Raw genomic sequence first — 14639 nt, forward strand, 5'->3', positions numbered from 1 at the left:
GCCGCGGCTCCGTAAACGTCGCACGGGACGGTCGAAGTTTAAGATCGATGAATTTCATTCTTTTTCTTAAAAGGGTGTCGTTGAGTTAAAGGCCACCCGAGGCAGGTTTCCTCCCGCGCTGCGCGGCCCCGCCCCGGAAGTGTCGTGTGCCCGCGGTGGCTCTGGCCGGGCCCGGTCCCGGTCCCGGTGCCGCCGCCGCCGCCATGGGGGGCAAGAACAAGCAGCGAACCAAGGGCAACCTGCGGGTGAGCGCAGCCCGCGGGGCCGAGCAGGGTGGCGAAGGCCGGCCCAGAGCTCGGCGGCTCGCGTTTCCGGCACTCCGGGTGTCCTGGGCGGGGGGCCGGGGGCCGCCGGAGCCCGGCTCCCTCGGCGGGGCAGCGCGAACTTCGGACCCGGTTGTGGTAGCTGGGGCCGGGCCCGGGGTCGCTTCTTGGCCTGGGTCGTGCTTTAGGAGTGTGACTGCTGTAGCTGTGGTATTTGTACGGAGAGGGAGAGCAAAGTCACCGCGGGTGTAGATTCAGCAAAGTGCCAGTGGTATTATTCGGTGTGTTTTTCTGTGCTGAGACTTAGAATATACTCTTGCCAAAAGGCCAGAGATGACGTGACATCTGCCCTATCAGTCAGGATGGTGGGAGAAGTCTGGTGTTCAGGTTCCCTAATTCCTCCCTGGATTTAGGGAAGACTAGGGAACGCAAAGCAGCATATCCTTAACGGCTTGGAAAAGGTGATTTAAACCCCACAAGCTCACAAAACTGCTGCTGCCATTAGGAAATAAAAGGTATTTGCATTATGAGGTGTCCCAGATGACATTTAAGCACCAGGCAGTTTTGGGTCAGTTTTTCCAAAAGAGCGTGGTTAAAACAAAGCTGAGCCAATAATACAATGGGCAAATGGGGTAAACTGGAAGCGATGCTGAGCTCCGAAACACACAACTGTGTGATGGTATTTATTATAGTTGTTACATATGCATGGTTTTGCTCCATTTCTCTAAATCATTTTTGGCCACTTAGTTGCTAGGAGAATCCTTTATTTTGTCTATGTGTTTTTATTTGTTCAGAGAAAAAAGGAGTATTCCCTGGGAGCTCTATTGGCCCATGAAAAGAACTAGGAAAGTCAGAAACAGTGAAGGAGGAAAAATAGTTTCTTAATAAATTGTTTATAGATTCTTAATAAATTGTTTGCTTGCAGAAAGAATTTTCTTCTAGGCTTTTTTGCATAGCAAAAAAGCAGTATAAAGGAATAAAAGCAATAAAATTTTCCATAAGTTTTCATGCATTATGTGAAACAAATTCTAATTCACAGAATCATTGAACAGACTCATAGAGTGGTTTGAGTTGGAGGGGACTTTAAAACTCATCCAGTCCCACCCCTGCCATGGGAAGTGACACCTTCCACTAGACCAGATTTCTCCAAGCCCTGTCGAACGTGGCCTTGAACATTTCCAGTTATGGGGCAGCCCCTGCTTTTCTGGGCAACCTGTGCCCGGGCTTCACCACCCTTACAGGCAAGAATTTCATATGTAGTCTAAATCTATTTTGTTTCAGTTTAAAGTCATTCCTCGTCATTTCACTACAATTCCTGATGAAGACTTCTCTCCAGCTTCCTTGTAGGCTGATACTGGAAGGATGTTATGAGGGCTCCTTGGAGCCTTTTGTTTTCCAGGCTGAACAGCCCCAACTTTCTCAGCCTGATCCTAAAGAGAATATTAATTTTCTAGGTTTCTGTGTTTAAAGCACAGGTGGATTCTTCTTTGAGAGATTTTATTTTAATTAGAAGGTTAATTATACAATAAAAATAGGATCATATTTTCAAATGCATGATGTGTGCAAAATAAAATTAAATAGGTAATGGACTCCTGTCCCTTTTGTTTTGGCAGCCTTCTAGCAGTGGCCGAGCTGCAGAGCTCCTTGCCAAAGAACGTGGAACAGTGCCTGGGTTTATTGGCTTTGGAACATCTCAGAGTGATCTAGGATATGTTCCTGCAATTCAAGGAGCAGAGGAAGTAGACAGCCTTGTGGATGCTGATTTCCGAATGGTGTTGCGAAAACTTTCTAAAAGGGATGTCACAACCAAGTTAAAAGTAGGTGTATCCTTTGCCCCCACAATTTTTTTTTTTTTAATTGGAGAATAATACAGTTTTCTTAAGGGTGGAAGAGGAAGTAACTAATTTCACTTTGGTGGATTTGCTAGAACTTCAATCCAGAAGATATCTTGGATAAACTGTAGCAAGGTCCATCATGCAATTATCTCTATAGATGCTCATTTGCAAGAAGTTATTTGATTTTTGGAAAAGGGAGTTGCAGTTTTGGATACAAACTGATAAATTACAGGACATATCTACCTGACTTCTTAAGTCATGCTCTTGATATTTTGATTTTAGGCTATGCAAGAGTTTGGGACGATGTGCAAGGAAAGAGAAGCGGAAGTTGTTAGAGGTGTTCTTCCTTATTGGCCGAGAATTTATTGTAAAATTTCACTAGTAAGTATTGAAGTATTTAAATTAGAAACTTATCTGTCTACTTCCTGTGACTACCTCTAAGGTGGTATTTGTTGACCTATCTACCTTTGTTGGAATTACTGACTTGTTCTAGGAGAAACATCAAGTTGAAGCAAAATACTGTTTTTTTGTGGACATATTTCAATATAGGCAGTGGGTGGAATCTTGAACTGTTGATGTCTGGACTGTACTTCCTTTATATATCTGTTAGACCTTTATGTTTAAAAGACAGTACTATATTTCTTAGTTAAACTTCTTTTATGTGGATTCCAGAAAGGCTAGAAAGTCTGTTCAGTTAACATAATTATAAACCTTGATCTAGGGCTAATACCTGACCAGACTTAACACTAAAAAAAACCCCAAACCCAAATATGAAAAGATCATGTGCAGCCAGATTAGCAATGCTTTTCTTGATCTATTTACTGTATTTCCACGCTGTCTAGAATGGCTACTGTTGAAAACATGGTATGGAACAAAACTAATCACTATTCCTATCTATTAGAGTAATTCCTACTGTTTTTTTCTGGAATCAAGAGTGTAGAAAATCATGATGTTGTAAATTCATATGCAAAAAAATGATAGCAATGCACAGCTTATGGTAGTTCTAATTAAGAAGATGTCTTCAAAGCTTCCTGTTTCTCCTGCCTCTTGTCTGTAAAATGTTTGTATAAACTGGAAACAAAAACTGTTGTTAGGGATATCAGGGAAAGGTTACAATCTGAGTATACAACAGTTTGGGAAAACGATACTACTGAATTGGGACTCCCTCCATACCTTGGGACACAAAAAATTTTTGTCATTGGTGTGTATTTTCAAATCTATATTTCAAATCCAATTAATTGCAAAACATGACTTTTTAATTACCACTTTTGTTTTTAAGTACCTGAAATCGAAGGTTCATTTCTTAAACCAATGAACTTTTCTCTTTTTTTCCCTTCTTTTCTTTGTTTAACAGGATCATGATCGCCGTGTTCGAGAAGCAACTCAGCAATCTTTCGAGCAACTGATTCTTAAAGTAAAAAAACACTTAGCTCCTTACTTAAAAAGTATCATGGGTTACTGGCTGATTGCTCAGTGTGACACTTACTCCCCTGCTGCTTCTGCTGCAAAAGTAGCTTTTGAAAAAGCTTTTCCTTCAGGCAAACAACCTGAAGCCTTAGTATTCTGTAAGGATGAAATTCTTAATGTGAGTTTACTTTTGTATTTCTTTAAGTCTTTGTATATGTCAGCTTCTGTTATAAGTTTAAAAGTCATCCTTCCCCAAATCTATTCTTCACAGTTAAATTTCTTTCTCACATGAAATTTTGCCTCTTTGAAGAGAACCATAGAATGGTTTGGGTTGGAAGGGACTTCTAAAAAGTCTTCGTGTTCCACCCCCTGCCATCGGCTGGGACACCTTCCACTAGACCAGATTTCTCCAAGCCCTGTCCACTCTGGCCCATAGCACTTCCAGGGATGGAACAGCCCCAGCTTCTGTGGGCAACTTGTGCCAGTGCCTCACTACCCTCATAGGGAAGAATTTCTTCTGTAAGGAAATATAAAAAAGAAAAATAATAAGGAATGCAGAGAAAAAAAAAAGGATGTTTTTTTGACTGGAGATGAGAATGACTGGAACCAAAGGAATGAATAGTGAATTTCCAAGTGTGCATTCCTATGTAATGATGTTCAGTCAACACATAATGTTGCTGACAGACGGAATAATGATGCTGGAGTAGTTTAGCTATAGTGAAAAAGAATGAAGAATGCTGAGCAGGGTTTCAGCATCTACAAGTTTAATTCTGACCAATGTTTATGCTATTCTGCCACGTCAGATATGATACTCAATTGACTGAATTAAAAAAAGTTCAAAGATTGCATTGCTGGCCCATCATGTGCAAACCTAATTGATTTGATCTACCTTGCCTCAGTTTGGCTTCTTTTCAGCAGGAGCACATTGGCATAGGGCTGCAATTTACTAAGTGTTAGGAAGACATAATTCAGACAGTACCACAGCTACTATGTTCAAATTATTTTCTAGCATGTTTACTAGCATGTCTAAAAATATTAAAAAGACAACTCAGAGGTTGTGAAATTTTATTGTAGGACTGTCTCTGAATAATGTGTGGACTATATTGTTCACATATAAGTATTAGATTTCTTTGTGTTTATATGCTTGGTTTTCCCCCATAGGTACTTCAAGATCACCTTCTGAAGGAAACAGCTGATACACTCAGTGACCCTCAGTATGTTTGCCTGCTTAAATGTGTATTTAAGTCCTTAAATCTTGGTCTTTATTGGGTTCTCTGTGCCTGGAAGTAGTGAATTTAGTTTTGTTTCAGGAGACAGAATAATTATTTGAATCCAGATCCCAGCAACTTTGCTTGGGACTTAAGTGTTGCATCAAGTAGAGATACTATAAAAGAAAGGCCTTATATATATAATATTTATTATATAGCATATTAATATTATATTATTTATTATATAGTTTATATTTGTTATAGAAAATCATGTCTTGCTCTGCTAAATTACCAGCTAGCCTGTTACTTCTTCTAAGTGCAGCTGTCTAACTTCCAATGTGAAAAATCATAAAAATGAAGGCAGTTAACACAACAGATTATTCTGGTAAGAGAACCATTTGCACCTACAATAAACAAAAAAATCTGTCTCATAGGAATCATTGAACAAAATATGTAAACTAACCAAAAATGGAGAGATTTGACAGATGGACACCCTCGCCATTTACTGACCAATAAACTGAGTGTCAGTGTATTGTTAGCCAATTTGGTGTAACACAGTGCCTTCTGATATTTCCTATCAATATGAACTTTGTGAATAAAGAATCAGCTTTTTCTGCATTAAAAAACTGAGTCCTAGCTGCTTATTACTACAACTCTTAAGTATAAATGGTTTTGAAAGTGTTATCAGTTATCTAATTTTGTTTCAGCTATTTTAAAAATATCATTTGTGAGTAGCTGGAAGATGAGATGACTTGAAAGTTTTTTTTTTCCTAACACTTTATAGTGTAATTTAGAACCTGGCACCTGAAATAAAAAAAAAAGAACATAAAAGAAAATGAAGGCAGTTTAGTTTAGACAAACTTGGGATGCCTGCTGGTTTTAACTTTTTTGTTTGTTTTGCTTTCTGAGAACTGTACCAGAAGAAGAAAGGAAAGCCAAATTTTTCCGGATTCTGACCTCTTCATTGTTAGCTTTAAAGAAGTTGCTCAGCGTGTTGCCAGAGAAAGAGATGCATTCATTGGAAGAAAAGTTAATGTCACTTCTGTCCCAAAACAAATTTTGGAAATATAGCAAAAACAATGTATCACAGGTGACTTTTAAATTTCTTCTTTATTTTGCTTGGTTTTTGTTAAAGGTAATACCCTTAACCTAAGGAAGTATTAATTACTTGTATTCTACAAGGATGAACTTGGTACTTTGGTTACGTTTGAAACAGCCTTCAGGTTTCTACATAGATTCCAGAAAGGCTAAAGTAATTGTTCAGTTAATGTAATTATAAATCTTTTTTGATCTGGGACTAATATCTGAATCTGACCAGACTTAATGTTAAAAAAAAACCTAAACTCAATTTAGACAATATTGCTTGAAAATTTATCCAGTAGGCTAAATTTTTATTTCCATTTCATCATGATCTACTTTTTGGCAATCTGCTGTCATTTAAAATTCATGTAGAAGATAAAAACTCTGTCAATTTACAGCATGTGTTCTTAATGCTTTGAGATTTTCATTTTTTAAACAATTTTACTGGTCTTTAGTCTGTACATAGAATGATGCAATAGTATTTTGTTTAAAAGCTTTAAGTTGCTTTTTGGAAAAATGCCTTTTGAGAAGTATATAAAAATACAACTTTTGACAGGCATTTTATCACTAAACAAATTAAATTACATTAAAATATTTGATAAGACTGTTTAATAACTGCTTTGGTTTTCTTGGTTTTTAATAATATTTTAACCTTTGTTAATGTGATAAAGTACAGGCATGGTGTGTTGTAAGGTTTTGTTGACTTTAAAAGGACTCTTATTAACTGCACGTAGTGACAAATTCTGTTTTTCCTTCTGTGGCCTCTGTCAGGTTCGCTCAGCTTTCTTTGAGCTGATTTCTGCTTTTTGCCAGCACTTACCTGAGGTGGTGAAAGCTGAAGCACCAAGGGTTTGTCCTGCTGTTCTTCTCAGCATTGATGACAGTGATGCAGTGGTGTGTCCTGCTCTTTGGGAAGCAGTGCTTTATACTATCACCACTATTGAGGTAATGTGGGAAGTGTAAGGGGCAGATATTTTCATCAAATTTAACTTTTCACCAAGTGTTGTTCTCTGTAGAATTAGGAAGACAGGCTTGACTGGGTTTTCTTTATGATTTATAACAGGAATTCCTTAAGTGTACATCCTCCTTCTTTCAGTGTAACTTTCAAATATATAATGTCCAGCATATCTGAAAATTAGAGTTGTTTTATGAATTTAATTTAATTAACCTGAAATCCTTTCATTAAATGTAGTTACTAGTAAGTCAAATAATGCTTAAAACCTTTTTCTTTTTTAAAGACAGTTACAAAAAAGACCTGCAGTGCATTTTTGGTTAGTTTGTTTCCCCTTCAAATTTAAGGGTTCTATAGCTTTTTCTTTCCCCCTGCTCCCCTTAATTTTAATTGAAACACCAGCTTTGAATTTATTAGCAGGATGAGTTGTTGTCATAGACTGGTATCCTTTGAGGGTTTAACGCTGCAGATTCCTTTTGCAACTGCTGGAATGAACTGTAACAAGTTTTCATGAAGAAAACACCCTAAACAGTCTTTGTTCAGCTTGTTATAAATATAGGTACCTTGAACTATAATAAATATGATAATAAATAATATAGATCAGATGACAAAAAAAATTTAGGAAGGAGAAAGTGGCAAAGCATTTTCTAACCATCAGAAAATTTTTGAAGAGAGTTTTGAAGTTAGTGATAATTCCAAACTCAGTCATTGGTTTGCCTTGATAATGAGAACTTAAAATTAAATAAGTATTAATTACAATAGCTGATGCTTCTATGCATGATGCTTCTATGAAGCATCATGAATGCATTATTAAAGAGAAACCTTTAATTGCTGTTGGCTAATAAGAAAGGTCAATTGATTTTTAACAGTGCAGAAATAGTTTTATCATGTTAACTTCACAAGCCAAAATAAGGAGAAAGTGATTTTAAAGATACTGGCAAGTGACTTAAAAGAATTTAAACTTCACAATGACTTGTTTCAGCTATAATATGGGGACATAGGTTAAATGGCTACCTTGGGAGTTCTTCTGAGGCAACATATTGTTGTTTAATTTACAGTAAGTGAATTTCTTTCTGTAGGACTGTTGGAGTCATGTGAATGCCAGAAAAGGAGTTCTGCCAAAGCTCTGGACAGTGCTTCGAGAAGGTGGGCGAGGATTAGCTACTGTTATCTACCCCAGCCTCCTGCCCTTCATTAGCAAGGTGCCTCCTGACATTGTGGGACCGAAGCTGGAATACTTCAGAGTTTTTTTCAGCTCTATAATTCAAGGGTATGGACCACAAATTTATTTGGAATCGGTCTATTTTACATTTGGAAATAAAGAAACTAATCTTTAAGCATTTAAAGATAAATGAGATTATGTTTTTAAAATTCTTTTCAATATCCAAAGCTGGCGTCAGTCCTTTATGGCTGTTCCTGTCATCTTAAATCTTCAGCTCTCCTTTTGATTTTACTACATCTTCCTTACATGAAGCATTCTTATCTTTCCTTGTCAAAGCTTTGTGTTTATCCCATGACAAATTTGATTATTAAATATTATTATAATTAAGGATGACTCTTAAGAATCAGACTCTTCTCACCAGTGTGTAATTCTTTCATAGGGGATTAGCCTTGTGATAGTGACATTTCCTTTATGCACAAACTGTAATTCTTGTGATACCCATTTTTAAAGGATGAAACTGCTCGTACTTTGTGCCTTTAAAATACCTCAAAACCACCTTTCTATCAAATGTAATTTAAATATGTACCTGTGCATTGCATACTCAAAAGCATATAGAAATTATTTTATTAAATGCTGAAATTTCCTTTATTTAAAAAATAAATGGAAAAAAAAATCTTGGCTGATGTTGGTGTGGAAATTAGCAGAGCTCTTGGAGAAGAGAGTTATATAGGGGTTTGTTCGAAAAGTGTATAGAATTTTTTTACACGTAGTACAATGATTGTAATATTTCTGTGATCATTTGTGTGATCTAATATTCATTAAAAAGCAAAGAAATTGCAGGTTTTCTGACTCAAAACTGGGGAGGCTGTCTTTAGGTGGCTTTCTTTTTTTTTTCCTCTTCTTTTTTTTCTTCCTCTTTTTTTTTTTTTTTCCCTGTAATGACAGAAAGGTATGCTCTCTGAACTTCTGTGGTGTGTGTGTAAAATTGCAAAAGAGTTTTGACAGCCATCTGAATCAAGTGACAGTGTGCTAGGCTGTTTATGGTTTCTCTGTTTACATTTTTTTTTTCCTGAATGCTAAGAGTGGATGACGAAGTTATTTTGATATAGGTTCTATTAAATGCTTGGTCAAACATTTGAAAAAGTCTGCTTTCTAAATTGACTTTATTTTGATCTGACTCCTGTAAATGACTCTGTGATCCTGTAGTCTCATACTGGTGTCTGGATCAGAGCAACATAACTGAGGGGTACATTGATAGCATTCATACTGGGTTTCTTGGAAACTGAGTCACTTTGTTTCTTCTGTGTCCTTTCACAGGTTGTCAAGTGAGAGGACAATAGCCAGTCCTTCAGAAAGTTCAGCAATTATAACTGCATTTATGGAGTGTCTGTGCTTTGCTGTACTACAGAAAAGAGAAGAAGACCAGAGCCAAATTCATCAAATGCTTATATGTGACCAGGTATTCATCAGAAATCCTAAGTATTGTTGTGTGTACATTTAATAAGTCAAAATTAAAGAGAAATGTGAATTTTAGGTGAGAATTTGCTTCTCTGTTGAGAGTTTCCCTAGATTTTAAGAAAAAAACCACACAGAATTGTCAAGGCTGGAAAAGACCTTCAAGATCATCCAGTCCCACGGTCAGCCTAGCACCACTGAAATCACCCCCAGACCATGTCCCCAAGAGCCTCATCCAGGTGTCTCTTATGCACTTCCAGAGGTGGTGACTCCACCACCTCCCTGGGCAACTTATTCCAGTGCCTGACCGCATTTCCTGGGATTTTTGTTTTTTTCAATACCTGATCTGAATTTCCCCTGCTGCTATTTAAGGCCATTCCTCCTCATCCTTTCACTTGAGACATGGCAGAAGAGACCCACCCTCACCTCTTTCTAGGGAGTTGTAGAGAGCAATTAGTGTAACAAAAGTAAAGGTACTGAATTTAGAGTTTTTTTTCTTCCTATGAAATAATTCTTTTTACTGTGCAAATTAAAGTTATATTTAAGGGGAAAAAAGTGCCTCCCATCCTGTAAGTTTTTATAAAGTGATAAAAAATAAATAATTCTGATATTTGCAGAGTTGCTTCCAGAGTGTTTTTCAGAATTATATAATTTCTTGGCATTAAGAATAAAAAGAATTTATGAAGAATAAAATGGTTTTATGAATTGGATCACTCTTCTTTAATACATTTTTTTATCTTTATAGCTAATTCCTTTTATCAGTGCTGTACTTAAGGAGCCCAAGTTACAAAGTGGACCATTATTTTATCAAACAGCAGACATGCTGAGTTCCTGGGAAGCTAAAGCAGAACTCTCCAATGATGATGGTACAGATGAAGTTTTCCAGAAACTGTTGTCAGATTTTTGGGGCCATCTTTTAAAAATGTGTATACTTCATGTTGATAGGTTGGATGCTGATGAGAAATTACTGTTTGCCATATGTGGTATGCTAGAAATTCTTAAGAATCCGAAGAGTGCTATGAAACCAAACGACAGAAAATCTCTAAAAATCAGATTTACAGATGAGGATGAGTCTGAAAGGAGCACAGAGAGTCTAAAGCTCACGGAAGTGAGAAATAGTGACTCTGAAATTCAGGCTGACTTGCAGCAAACTTCACGTCTAAGGAAAGAACCTCTAGAGAACTTAGTCTGCAACCTGGCTGAGCTGAGCATTGTGCATGTCAATGAACAGAAGTCTGAACAGCATTTGAAATTTCTCTCTGCCCTGCTCAACACCTTTTCCTCAAACAGAGTTTTCCAAGTACTTTTAGAGCACGGAAATGATGTAAGCCCTGCTCAAGCTGAATCCCAAAATGTAGTGAAAGCTCATAACCAAAGTCCATCTGTACAATTTCTGTATCTGAATTTAATAACCTGGCTGAAAGAAGACTGGAGAAAAGACACCCATTTCCTGGTTGATATTTTATACAGTGTACTTCATTGTTGCAACAATAATGGTGAAAGGAAAGTCATTCTTGATGATTTAGCAAAGGTATGACTTGTACATGATGTTACTAATTTTTATCAGAGTCATTACTGTTATTGTGGGCTGTGGTTCAGTAATAATTTTACTTTGGCACTATTGCATGGATGATAATTCTACATGAATTTGGGTTAAGTTCAGCATAAGTAAGGTAGTTTTTGGAAAACTACCTTTTGATAGTGTTGGGGTGAAAGGTTTTGTCCCTTTCTATGTGGTCTAAATCGTTAAAAAAAGTATCATCAGAATTTCTCTGCTCTTGCTTTATACAGTGTACTTTAATAGTAGTCATTGGTAGCCTTTCATATAAATACAGTTCCTTACTGAATTTTGTGGGAGAGAAAGCTTTGCAAGATGAAAATGATACAATCAATAACTTTGTTACTGAATTTTATCAGCTTCTAGGTATGCCTACAGAACAGTTAAATGGCATTATTGCTTCCTATTCAGCAAAGATTTTTATTAAATATTGGGGAATTTTGTTTTTCTTTTCAGATGGATCTGAAGTGGGTTATTTTTCTCCAGATAATTCAAAAGGTAAATATTAAGATTTTTTTTTGTTCTTTTTATGCATAATTTTTAATAATTCTCTGATGTTAGCTTTGAGACTCATATGTGTTTGTAGTGGTAGTTTCCATAGTTTGAAAATCTTACAGTTTCAGAGTAGTGTTTGTTTTAAATGCATTTAAATTTGGGGACAGTCTTAAAAATGAAATTATGATGCCAAAACAAAAGAATCTTTGTCCCTTCTGTTTTTGGTCAATTTGCTTTTTGAGCCAGAGGGATTCCTGATTTGTGAATCATCTATTCTAAGCTAGAGAGAATGGAGCTGGGGATTAGACCAATAATTTAAATTATTATTTATATCATTGTCCTTACAAGGTGCTTATAAGGAAAAGGTAGTATTCAATTTTTTCCCACTGAATATTGACAAACTGACATTTAAATGATTGCATGGGATGAAATAGGAAGTGTATGATGAATTTTTGGACAAGAACTCATAGTACTTGACTTACAGTCCAGTACGTAGACCACAGGATCTTCCCTCACATATTGCTGTGTATTTTAGGAGTACTCAATTTTTGTGATTTTGTAACTTACAGTGGCTCATCAGCAAAATAAAGTTTTTGTGACCTTCTGTTTCTTCTTAAAGAAATTCAGGTGCTGTAAACAGTTTTTATGTTTTAAATAGATTTTATTTCAGCCAACTTGGTCATCCAGAAGTTATTTTTCTAATTCCAGTGTAGGAATTTCCTGGGCTCTATAGTTGGAGGAGAAACATAAAGGAAGCATTTTCAGAAGGTGACTTGTTTCACTCTGCAGTAGAGATCTGACCCAGCCATAAGTTGCTGTCTCTGACAAAAAGCAAGTTGGGGAGTGTTGTTGCAGATGTAAAATCTGAAGGCTGTTTGTGGCAGATGATATAATTCTCACTCTGTGTGTGCAAGTTTGACATACTAATCTTATGCTCAGTAATAAAAGTTAATAGTTAATAACAGGTTATGCAGAGAAGCTGTGGCTGCTCCACAGCTGTGGCTGGAAGTGTTCAAGGCCAGGTTGGATGGGGCTTGGAGCAACCTGGTTTAGTGGGAGGTATCCCTGCCCATGTTAGGGGGTTGGTACTTAAATTGAACTTGGAATATGATCTTCATGGTCCCTTCCAACCCAAACCATTCTATTATTCTATACCCTCAAAAGATTACTGGAATGTTTTTCTTGTGATCCAGGCGTGCTCAAGCACAACGAAGCTTTCCTTAGTCTCTGACTGGCTGAAGGGAGATATGCTTGGAGAAAGACTGGTAATGCTGGCAGATGATCTGTGTCACCTGGGCTTAAAACCTAGAGCAGCCTCATCAGGATCAGCCTCTTCAGAAAGGTGGACCCTCCTGAGCTTGGTGTTGTCGCAGCATGTTAAAAGTGGTGAGCATATATAATCCTTGGAGTTCATGAAGTGGAAATGCTGCACTTAGGCTTTGCACAAGGTTGAAAGAATTTGAGATCTTCCAGAATACTTCATATAGAACATTTAGGCTTTCTCCTGGTAGTTTTTTGCTGATTGGTTGGTTTTTGTTGGGGTTTTTGTTTCTTAGTTTTGGGCTTTGTTTATACTTAAGCCAGTTTACTACATGCAGTTTAATTTTGTAAACATGAACTTGCAGCAGTAGCTGCCATTTTTTTGGTCTACATTGCTAAACATGTTTAAAGAGAAGATTAAGATTTGCAAGTTTTGAAAACTTGAGGAAAATTTAAGTAAGCTTGATCTATCAGCTGATGTGCTGTAAAATAATAAGAATTTTTAAACCATACCATGTGAAATTTACCTTCAGAACTGGAATACCAAGTGAATTGTTATGGACCTATGTGTGTTTTAGTAATGCCTTGTTACAGGACCTTTGAATTGTTTTGAGCCATTTCCATTTGTTTCCGTGTCTTTTAAAAACTCTGTGTGTGCTCTTATGCTGTATATGTAGTCTGATTTTTTTATTAATAGCATCCTATTTAATTTGTTCCTTGCAGTTTTAGTATCTTATATAGACTTCCAGGGGGGTTAATTTTTCTTGATGTTTTCCATGTAAACTCAGCATTTGCTTTGATCTCTGAGGTGACATATTTCAGTGTCAGTGGATGCTGTGAACATTCATGATGCTTCCAAGTTTCAAAGATACACACAGGCAGCTCACTGTGGTGAATGTTCTTAGACAATGCATCCTGAAAGTGTCCTAAGATTGTTTTTTCTGTTACTGGAACTTCGGATGTAAAGGACCATCAGGAAAATCTGTTTCCTGACTCCACAGAGTTCAACAAATGTACTTGTGAGAGTGACGTTCTAGGGCTGATTGTCCAGTGACTTTGCTTTTTGACTCTAGAGCTGGAGGCACTCCTGAGTTCATTTTCTGCTGGGTGCTGGGTGACCTGTTTTTAAATCATATTGGTTGAAGCCTAAGAGATTTTGAGGAGCTATGGTGGTTCTCGACTTAGTCATTAAAACCAAAGTAGTGTATGTGGACTTTCAAAATTATTTTTTAATGAGATCTCTTATCTAAGTTTCTTAAGGCAAATTGTCATGGAAGGAATAGGAGAGCCTCTCATGGATCAGTAGCCTACGATAAAAGGAATTAAAGGGGAAAAGGGATAAATAGTGAAAGGAAGATAATTGTTGCTGAAAAGTCACAGACCCATAGCAGATATTGAATGCTTAACTGATATAACTGATATAAAAGATTACAAAAGAAATCCAAAGCAAATAAATACTACAAGTGTACATGGGAAGAACACAATTGTAACTGTATCAATAGGCTCTGACCTGTTAAAACTCAAAATTCAGTCATTGTGATGTTTCCCTGTAAGTGACGGGTTGTAAAAAAGCAGTAAAAGAGGAATACAGTCTATTAGGAGCTGCTGTGAAAAGAACAGAGGACAAATGAAAATTATTATAGCATGTAGTCAATATACTGAATATGTTGTCAATATCTGGAACTCTGCATGTAGTTTTGGTCACTGCAATATTCTTGTTCAAGTTTGGTCACTTGCAATATTCTATATGCTTTTGAAAAACATATAATAGACTATGCACAAAGAAATCTGACAGGGATGGTTGGACAAGCAGTGGCTTCTGCTTGTAGAAGCAAGAAAACAGACTAGAATTTGTTAGCTTCTAGTGGAAGTGATTAGGGATGGGGTTGTGCTTAAAAGCCATAAAATCACCATTTGTATGGAAAATGCAAATAGTGAGAAATGTATCATTGTTTCTTTCAGTG

General features: G+C 36.9%; 1 protein-coding gene across 2 annotated transcripts in view; it reads left to right on the forward strand.

The window, feature by feature from the left end:
- Nucleotides 1-168: 168 nt before the first annotated feature.
- Nucleotides 169-14639, forward strand: part of LTN1 (listerin E3 ubiquitin protein ligase 1) — a 31662-nt gene continuing 17191 nt past the window's right edge. For both annotated transcript variants that reach the window (XM_053971982.1, XM_053971983.1), the window contains exons 1-12: nucleotides 169-245; nucleotides 1877-2080; nucleotides 2381-2479; nucleotides 3453-3683; nucleotides 4667-4719; nucleotides 5623-5803; nucleotides 6565-6738; nucleotides 7825-8015; nucleotides 9225-9366; nucleotides 10108-10893; nucleotides 11377-11418; nucleotides 12609-12801. In XM_053971982.1, coding sequence (XP_053827957.1) covers nucleotides 204-245; nucleotides 1877-2080; nucleotides 2381-2479; nucleotides 3453-3683; nucleotides 4667-4719; nucleotides 5623-5803; nucleotides 6565-6738; nucleotides 7825-8015; nucleotides 9225-9366; nucleotides 10108-10893; nucleotides 11377-11418; nucleotides 12609-12801 — 2338 coding nt within the window. In that variant the 5' untranslated portion in view covers nucleotides 169-203. The remainder of the gene's footprint in view (nucleotides 246-1876; nucleotides 2081-2380; nucleotides 2480-3452; nucleotides 3684-4666; nucleotides 4720-5622; nucleotides 5804-6564; nucleotides 6739-7824; nucleotides 8016-9224; nucleotides 9367-10107; nucleotides 10894-11376; nucleotides 11419-12608; nucleotides 12802-14639) is intronic.

This window comes from Vidua macroura, chromosome 2 (assembly GCF_024509145.1).
Source record: "Vidua macroura isolate BioBank_ID:100142 chromosome 2, ASM2450914v1, whole genome shotgun sequence".
NCBI classification, from domain to species: domain Eukaryota; kingdom Metazoa; phylum Chordata; class Aves; order Passeriformes; family Viduidae; genus Vidua; species Vidua macroura.